Source organism: Notothenia coriiceps, unplaced genomic scaffold (assembly GCF_000735185.1).
Source record: "Notothenia coriiceps isolate Sejong01 unplaced genomic scaffold, NC01 NC01_scaffold00023826, whole genome shotgun sequence".
NCBI classification, from domain to species: Eukaryota; Metazoa; Chordata; class Actinopteri; order Perciformes; family Nototheniidae; genus Notothenia; species Notothenia coriiceps.
In genome coordinates, this window is record NW_011356527.1 from 1 (window position 1) to 8,943 (window position 8,943).

Sequence of the window (8,943 nt, forward strand, 5' to 3'; positions counted from 1 at the left end):
ACGCTCGCACTTTGGCTGTGAGCTGCGGGCGCCTGATAAGCCAACATCCCCCACTTTCATCACTTACAGCGCCCATCGTACAGGGCAAATGAAAAGTGTAACCGCGGTGAAAAGGGTTTTACATTTACTTAATTATGAATGTTGTTACATCAAGGCCGAAAATTAGAATGAGCGCCAACGGTCAAAACGTTTTTTCCCCTCCCAGAGCTACCAGCTCTCCAGCCTCCACAGATCTGGCGCCCAATGCCAAAAATCGGCCCTGCCTAGTACATACAGTGGCAATGTCTCAAGATTTAGCAAAAATACACCTTTATTGAACATACAGTAACACAAATCCAAAAAACAAACAATCAAAAATGAAAATGGTTGCCACTTATTATTATTTTAATAAAAAAGTTTTAAAAAAAAGAATCCTTTTTTTTTTGGTACCTGGCTGGCGCCCCCTAGCAGCGGCGCGCATATTTCAGCAGCGGCGCTGCGCCGCCACTATTTGTATATAGGGGAAACACTGCATGTTATATAGAATTAGATCAAATAAAATAAGTGCTGGATAAAATGCTGCCTATTGGTATAATACAGGGGTCACCAACCTTCTCGAGACGAGAGCTACCTGAAGAATAACTGACTCCATGGCGGCTAATTGTTCGATATCATCTTTCTGAAGAATATACATTTGCAGTTTTCCTTTAAATAATGAATATTATGTATTTTTTATTTGCTACATATAAGAACATTATTTGTACTTATTATTGTTTCCCATGGGTGTTACTTTGTTTTGATATATATATATATATATATATACACACACACATATACAGATTAATTAGACAACACTAGGACAACTTCTCACCTCCCTTTGGTTTGTTGTTTATGAAATTCTGGATTCTTATGGGATTGCAACTATGTGGTTTGAATCCTTAGATGAATAGATGCCTATTTAGAGTATAATCCTGTTTGAAATTAACTTTAGACTACATTAGATACATTTTTATTTATTAATGTCTGACTCCGAGAAAGTGGGGAAAAAAACGGTATAATTCCCCAAAAGTGCTTTATCTCTTAACAGAAACCAAACCACATGACACATTAAAGCTATTCATTGATCTTCTTTTGGTGATTTAATAGATTCACTATTATTCATGGAACCTCCCCTCCCCTGCCTCCCACTCTAATCTAATTGTCTGATGCATGTGGTAGGTGCAGTTGTGCAGAGTATGGTGCTTCATACAGCAGAAATCCTTACACCATGAAAAATAATCAAAATGATTTGGGAATGAGAATATAGTGAGCCTCTGCAAACTGATGCGGTTTGAGCGTGGAAGGGTAGATTTATCAAAGTGATGCAGCAATTAAAAGACGTGTGGTGCTTTGAGCCTGTAAATAAACATGAAATGATTTTTGCAGTAGTCTTTATGTTCATCGTTTTGCACCTTAAGATGTGTGTTTAAATCTTGAAATGAATAATCAACTAGTGTTTTTAATTCATTCAGGCTGCTGACTTGATTGACTCAGAGTTTAGGCCAGGCATGAGCAATCGCCAGAAAAATAAGGCTAAGAGGATGGCCAAGCTCGTGGCCAAACACAGATCTAGAGACATGGATCCCAATGAAAAGAGGTGAGATCACCAACACCTGCTAACTGCTAGCTCTCTTTATTTACATTAGCAATTGATCTGTGGATTATTCTCCCGATTGGTTCTATAAAAATGTCATGGTTTTCAAAATCTGAAGTAATATCTTCTAATTTAATGTTTAAATGTATCTTTTTGCACTAGCGAATGAAAGGATTCAAATGTAACGGTTGAGGTTACTGTAACTTAAAATACTTTTTGGCCATTGTTAAATAATTCATTTACAAATTAGGAACATTCTCCAGAAATATCTAATAGGATCAAATGAGAACGGGTTGAAACATGTAACTGTTTTGCAGCAGTATAATGTTATATGTAAAGTTTGATTGATTATAATAACATGTTTGACTTTTATCTCCCAACTCTTTTAGTAACGACAGTTTTGAGGGCGAACCCGATGAGAAACGCCGGAAAACCACCAATGTAGTTATTGACCAACCGGCAACAGAAGACAAAATCGACAACGTTTCAGATAACTCGGGTCTTTTAGAGGAGGTAAGGAAATAAGAAGCAATACATTAACTCATTGATGTGAAGTCCTGATGATGTCACAGATGCCTTATTGTTTTGTCTTAAGATACAGGAGTGGCCTCTGGAGAGCTTCTGTGAGGAGCTCTGCAACGACCTCTTCAATCCTTCATGGGAGGTAAAAACAAAGCACTTCAAATAAATTTGAGCTGATTGTGCATATAAAAACATGAGAAGGAGGCTTGACTAGAACGCTCAATCTACGACTCACATGTTAACAAGAGGTTACCAACAAAACTAAAACTTGCTCCTTTTTCTGTGACCAGTGCAGAATGAATTTAAATTTTTTTGTTTACAGATCCGCCATGGTGCTGGCACAGGTCTTAGAGAAATCCTCAAGTCCCAAGGTGCTGGTGGGGGGAAGCTGGTGGGAAGCACTGCAGAGCAGGTATGTCTTACTCTTCTCTTCAGGTTTTTTAAAATAATACTGTGACAATGAAACATGGCACTAACTGTCTGCTGTTCTGATCCAGATGTTGCGGCAGCATCAGGAGTGGATAGAGGACCTGGTCATCCGGCTGCTCTGCGTCTTTGCTCTGGACCGCTTTGGAGATTTTGTATCTGATGAGGTGGGTAATATCGATTTTTACTAGATGTATTTAGGCTTGTTATAACTGCATGTGCTTGAATATATCCTCAACTTTAATTACGAATTGTCACGTAATCTTAATAAGTTGCTGGCATGAGATTTGGTTTGGGGTTTTGCGCTCTCCACAAATGTAGACCACTCTGGGTGAGCGTGTGACAGATTTTATTTGGATAGAAACGGGGAAAGAGAGCCTGGAGGAAAAACGGGCGAAGTACCAGAGTGAGATAAAACGTGTTTTGAAGCTGCCGGATAGCCCATATCCCCCTTTTTAACTGCATCTATAAATAAAGACACTCTCTGGCTCAAAAAATACCCACTGCAGTCAAGCCAACCTCCACTTTGATCAATCGATAAAATAGTCCTCTTGTTGTTGTTTGGCAGGTTCTTATTTATTTAGTCATTACTTTAAGGGCGTGTAAGATCTACATTTAAGATAAGAACAAATAGTAATCTACATTCCTTCATAAGGTCAGGCTGTCAATAATACAACAATTAATAAATATGAAATATCAATGCACAAATTATGATTTAAAAATACATTGTTACTGCCTACAATTTTATTTCATTAATAATTCTAAAGTTCGACTTATTATTCAGACAAAAACAATTTACTTTCAAATGACAAAATGGTTATTTTGTTAATGTTGTAAAATGTAATGTTATACTGTGCAGTGTTTCCCCTAGGTTTACTACTTTGAGGGTGTGCTGCCTGTGGTGGTGTCATTGGGATCTATATTTTTCATAAATCCTCTGGAGCAGAGAGAGGAGCTTTGGATTGTTGTTATTGATTAGTGCATAAGTGTTTCTTAGGGTCAAAAACAATAAACGCACAACTTAAAATGAAAGCGTTTAGTTTATTTAATAAAAGGGCACATGTACAATGTGAAAAGTGACAGTAGATATAGATGTGTTGCAATTTGGTTCCAAATAAATAAATAAAAAGATTATAATTTTTATTTTTTTAAACACCTTGTATTTCAGGGGGGGCGCGGGGCTCCGTTGGCGGGGCTCCGTTGGCGGGGCGCAGCGCCCCTCCAAGACAATGGTAGGGGAAACACTGCTGTGAAAATATTGTATGTTGAGGGTATAACACACTTTATTGAGATAAAACTCTCTATTGAACCTAAACATAATGACACTTTTACGTAGGCATATCAGTGTAACAAATATGTTATCGAATAGGCATCGTACTATACCCCCAACATCCAGATATATTAACAAGCTCAATGCAGTTAAAAAAAATGCAGTTAAAAAAAACCCAACCTCTATGTCTCCCTCCAGGTGGTGGCTCCTGTCCGGGAGACGTGTGCCCAGGCCCTCGGTGTGGCCCTCCGGCACATGAGTGAAACGGGTGTTTCCATGATAGTGGACGTGCTGCTGAAGCTGTTAAAAGAAGACCAGTGGGAGGTCCGTCATGGAGGCCTGCTCGGGATCAAGTACGCCCTGGCTGTCCGAAAGGTACCACCCCACCCGTTCTGTGTGTATTTATCATATATAGGCATAGCAGGGTTCTACAATGTTTTTGATAGGAGTGCCATATGGTCATCAATGTAGATGTGGGGTATGAGGCATATACTGTATGTATGGATGGAAACCTTTTATTTTATTGGATATGTTGAGAAATGTCAGTGTAACGATCATTTCTTCTCACCCTGTTTTCTCAGGACCTGATCTCCGTTTTGCTGCCCCGGGTGCTCACTGCCATCACTGAAGGCCTGCAGGACCTGGATGATGACGTTAGGGCCGTGGCCGCCTCCGCCCTCATCCCTGTGGTGGAAGGCTTGGTACAGCAGCTGCCTAATGAGGTGGGGATGCAATCATACTTGCCAACCTTGAGACCTCAGAAATCGGGAGCATTTCAAGACCACCGCGGGGGGGGGTGCTAGTGGGTCGCAGTATTAGATTACGGTTAACATGCTTATTGTAGTTGGTAAGTGCAACTGTCTTGATGGAGCATATGTGTGGGTTGGACCTGTATTTTACAGGAAAGGAGTGAGCAGAGGGTCGAGTTGTCGATTCTTCTTCTGTTTTCTGTGACTATCTGCCTCACCCTCTCAATGGTGTAGCTGTATTAAAGTCAGAGTGGAAACAGTCGTGAGTAAATCTGATTTGGTCAGAGAAATATGACCCCGGGAGAGGGCAATGAAATCGGGAGTCTCCCGCGAAAATCGTGAGGGTTGGCAAGTATGGATGCAATACAGTTTCACAGAAATGAGTCCTGAAACCCGGAAATTAGCATTTTTACCACTTCTGGTTCCTTCACCTCGACGTCAAAGGTTTTTGAAAGAGCTTTCGGTTGGATGCCTGAAATAAGGTCTGTAGTTACGAAAGCTTAATAGATTGTCACGTTTGTTTCTATGAGACAAAATATGTCAGTAAACACCTTGCTTGTAAATGTTGTTAACAGTCTAACTGTAGCTTTTTACTTCTGGCGATTGCATACACAATCGTAAATATGTAGAGATTTTCTTGCTGAACAAAACGTGTAAGTATCAAAAAACTTGATCGCTGCACCACTCAATAGTACAGATTTTTTTTTTAACTATCTTCCTCACGTTTCAGCTCGTCTGTCATCTGTACCATTTTACGCATTAATCCTCATTTTGCAGGTCCTAGTTAATTGTGTCTCTCTCAGGTGCCCTTCATTGTGAACACACTATGGGATGCTCTTTTGGACTTGGATGACCTCACTTCGTCCACAAACAGCATCATGACGTTGCTGTCTTTGCTCCTCACCTATCCGAGGGTCCGTCTGTGCAGGTCAGTCTCACGGACGCTCACAAAAAAAAAAGGCTACCGACTTGACAGCAGCTGAAAAGCATTGGAAAAACAGTTCTTAACTTTAAAACTGCTTCATCAGGGTTCCCGCGGGCTCTTAAAAAGTCTTAAAAAGTCTTAAATTTGATAATCTGAATGTAAGGCCTTAAAAAGGTCTTAAATATGACCAAAAAAATGAGAAAGGTCTTAAATATGATTTAGAAGGTCTTAAATTTGATTTGAAAGGTACTTCTGTGTTGCGAACGCTTCTAAATGTGTTATGGGGGAAATGTCCGGGCTGCAAAGTAACCAGTACGGTAAGAGCCCTTCAGTTCCCCCCCAACAATTTGTATTGAAATAAATCAACATGGAACCACGAACATCACTAACTTTCTTTCCCCCGGCCCCTTATTGGAGAACACCCAGCTAGTAACCTAGCAACCCAGCTTCAGCTAGCGGCAGTCACAAACTCATGTATCTTCAAATCTACTTACAAATACATTTGGGGAAGTGTAAGTTCAATCGTCTTTGGTTGGAAAAAATCAAATGTAGTACTTGGTTGAAACCAGTGGAGGGAATGTGTTTGAAGCCCGCTGCACCTCTTACAAAATAAATTAGCGTTTGTGTTGCTAATGTAGCATTAGCTAGTGCAGCGTTAGCTAGTGCAGCAGCTCCCGCAACAACCCCGGGGGACCTCTGGGCGACGTCAACCCTAAACGCGGATGTGCTGTAGACGCTAAATACCGTAGCTAAACACCATCATACAACAGCTCTGAATATAGCTCTTGTCTCACACACACACACACACACACACACACACACACACACACACACACACTGTGTGTGTGTGTGTGTGTGTGTGTGTGTGTGTGTGTGTGTGTGTGAGACAAGAGCTATATTCAGAGCTGTTGTATGATGGTGTTTAGCTACGGTATTTNGAGCTCCAACAAGGCGTGTAGGCCAGAGAGTGAATAAACATACTATACAGAGATGCTGTAAGAGAAACCAATGTGAGTTTGGAAAATTGCACAGTATAAATCTATTTTAGTAGACCTCAACAATGGAATTACGATCAGTAGAAATGGCCATGACATGGGACCTTTAATACTCTAAATACATGTCCCCACTGTGGGATAAATAAATGATTCAGATTTCCTGACATGTGTGGCTTCACTTACCAGTTCATTAGCTTGATCGATAGTGAACACGCTGCAGTTGAGGCGATCCTGCAGGTCTATATTTGCGTCAGCCAGCAGAGCAATGAGCTGCTTGCATTCATTCTGCATGCGTGTGAAGGGGATGGCGATCTCATCGTAGTACAGATGCTCTGACAGAATGGCCAGAAGGCGAGGCTGCACGATGGATGACACCACCTGACAGTCCTGGAAGAGAGACTTCCGTTAGGCTCATACTAAATCCCCAAAACCTTTAATCCACAATAAACAAACTAAGAGCTTTTCACCTTCTGCAGTGCAGCCCACTCACACAGCACCAGAGACACAGCTATGCGCTGCAGGGCAGACTTAGAGTTGAGGTGGAAGAGCAACAGCTGGCCTAAAGACTCGGCTGGTCGGATCTCCTGAGACGCAGCGTTGACCTGAGGGTCACAGATACACCTACACAGAGCCCCCAGCAGCCTGGATTACAGAGACACAAAGAGAGCAGGCAAACTGTCAGAACTGTTCAAAACCATATCAGGAAATGTCAGTTTAGTGAGAGAAAGTCAAAGTTCACTTCAAGATCAGGGGCCTCATTTATAAAACTGAATAATTTATGAAAATACATTTTATAACATACAAGCACGGCAGCCTGTAATAATGAGAACATATTCGAGGGGTTGTTTGCAATAACATTCTTATTTATTTATTCCTCTATTTTATGTTTTTTTGTGCACTCAGGAGAAATAAACAGGCATTTGTTTATTCATTCTAAGATTGTTTCCCCCCCCTTCATCCTACAACCAATGGTGTCGCAGTTTCTAATTTCTCCCGTTTTTGTGTGTACGCATGGATCAAAGTGTCCGTGGAGGACTGCACATTTTCTTGTCAAGTTTTCTTTTTTATAAAATTGGAAACATTGCTTAGAAATTGGTGCTCTCCATCTTCAGAGTGTACGCCACGTTTCTAAATGAGGCCCCATGACATTTTTTCCTATCTTGTGATGCAAATATCAAAACCTACCTGGCAGCCATGAGGCGGGATCGAACCACCACGTAGTCCCTCGTCACAGAGTCCTCAGTCACCGTTTCCGCTCCAGCTATATACTCCTGCAGCGTCTCCTTCACCTGAATGGTACACTGACGTCCCTTTGCGCCAGCCTTATCCTGTTGCATCAAAACAAAATTGATTATTACACATATCAGCTTACACATGTTTTAGTATTATAATACTGCATACACAATAAATATAATACTGCATACACAATAAATACAGAAGTAGACCAAGAAACTATTTTTTTTTATTTAGCCATGATTAAAGCGTACAACCTTAGAGCGGGCCTTCACTTCCAGCAGCATGTTGACGTCTATGGGAATTTGTGAGGCCTGCATCATGAGACAGAGCCAGGCGCCCATCCAGGGACAGCTGGCTGCCACCACGAACTGATGCGGGGCCTGAGACAGCAGCTCCATCCACACCTGCACACAGACATCACACAAATTAAGGCTTAATCCATACAAAGCAGAAAAAGGACTTCCGGATACAAGAAGAAAAAGTGAGACTTGTCCAAGTGTAGAGAAAAAATATCCCTTACGATGGGAATTTGATAGATTAATGCAATGTTTCCAAAAATCAAACTTAGTGTGATGCAACAAACCTTTTGAATGAGCTCCAGGATTTCCTCATTGCTCTCCAGTATGCAGGACTGGAACATGTGCCGCAGCATATCTTGTAGGATAGGATTGATCCACATCGCACAGCTCTGAAGAACGTAAAGCAAAACATGCTTTGTACCAAACATTGCCCTTTATGTATTTCTGATTGACAAGTACTTTGTCAAACTAATATCTAACTGCTCTGTCATATTTACCTCGTCAGCTTTTGACAGCAGCGTGAAAAGGGTTTCCAGCGCTGCCCGTCTGACTGATGATATGGTGTGTCTCAAGAAGGGCCAAACCCGGGGGACAAGGATTGTTAGTGACTGCTGCATGCTGGGAGTGGACGAGAAAGTGTGTCAATATAAATACAAGATCAGCCTTTTAGAGTATAAAAAAACCTAGCTAAAATAAAAAATAAAAAAGGTATGCATTGTTATAAAATGGAATAAAATAGTAAATAATGCCGCCACAAGGAGTCTTAACAATAACAAAATACTTCAAATGTGGTGGCCTCGTCAGTGTTGGTTTATGGTAGTCCATCACTGCCCTTGCTGTAATCGCAGTCAGTTGGGATTCCTCTATCGTTTAGGAGGTTTTTAACCAAGAGCTAAACCATCTACTTAG

The 8,943-nt window shown here is 41.1% G+C and overlaps 2 protein-coding genes across 2 annotated transcripts; one reads left to right on the plus strand and one right to left on the minus strand.

Moving 5' to 3' along the window:
* Positions 1-1,495: 1,495 nt before the first annotated feature.
* On the plus strand, positions 1,496-5,626 carry LOC104954776 (TATA-binding protein-associated factor 172-like). The gene is made up of 9 exons (XM_010781968.1): positions 1,496-1,615; positions 2,002-2,125; positions 2,208-2,276; positions 2,457-2,546; positions 2,632-2,727; positions 4,029-4,205; positions 4,412-4,552; positions 5,383-5,507; positions 5,608-5,626. Exons 1-9 carry the CDS (start codon positions 1,527-1,529, stop codon positions 5,624-5,626), a joined length of 930 nt encoding a protein of 309 aa, XP_010780270.1. The 5' UTR covers positions 1,496-1,526.
* Positions 5,627-6,163: 537 nt separating this feature from the next.
* On the minus strand, positions 6,164-8,651 carry LOC104954777 (TATA-binding protein-associated factor 172-like). The gene is made up of 8 exons (XM_010781970.1): positions 8,532-8,651; positions 8,319-8,423; positions 7,990-8,139; positions 7,685-7,827; positions 6,967-7,141; positions 6,683-6,886; positions 6,435-6,497; positions 6,164-6,253 (listed from the first exon to the last, which is right to left on the minus strand). The coding sequence occupies exons 1-8, from the start codon at positions 8,649-8,651 to the stop codon at positions 6,164-6,166; spliced, it is 1,050 nt and encodes a 349-aa protein (XP_010780272.1).
* Between the last annotated feature and the right edge of the window lie 292 nt (positions 8,652-8,943).

Coding starts and splice junctions, on each gene's coding strand:
- LOC104954776 (XM_010781968.1), top strand. CDS start 1,527: ATGAGCAATCGCCAGAAAAATAAGGCTAAGAGGATGGCCAAGCTCGTG. Junction 4,206..4,411: donor ACGCCCTGGCTGTCCGAAAG/GTACCACCCCAC, acceptor CTGTTTTCTCAG/GACCTGATCTCCGTTTTGCT. Junction 4,553..5,382: donor TACAGCAGCTGCCTAATGAG/GTGGGGATGCAA, acceptor TGTCTCTCTCAG/GTGCCCTTCATTGTGAACAC.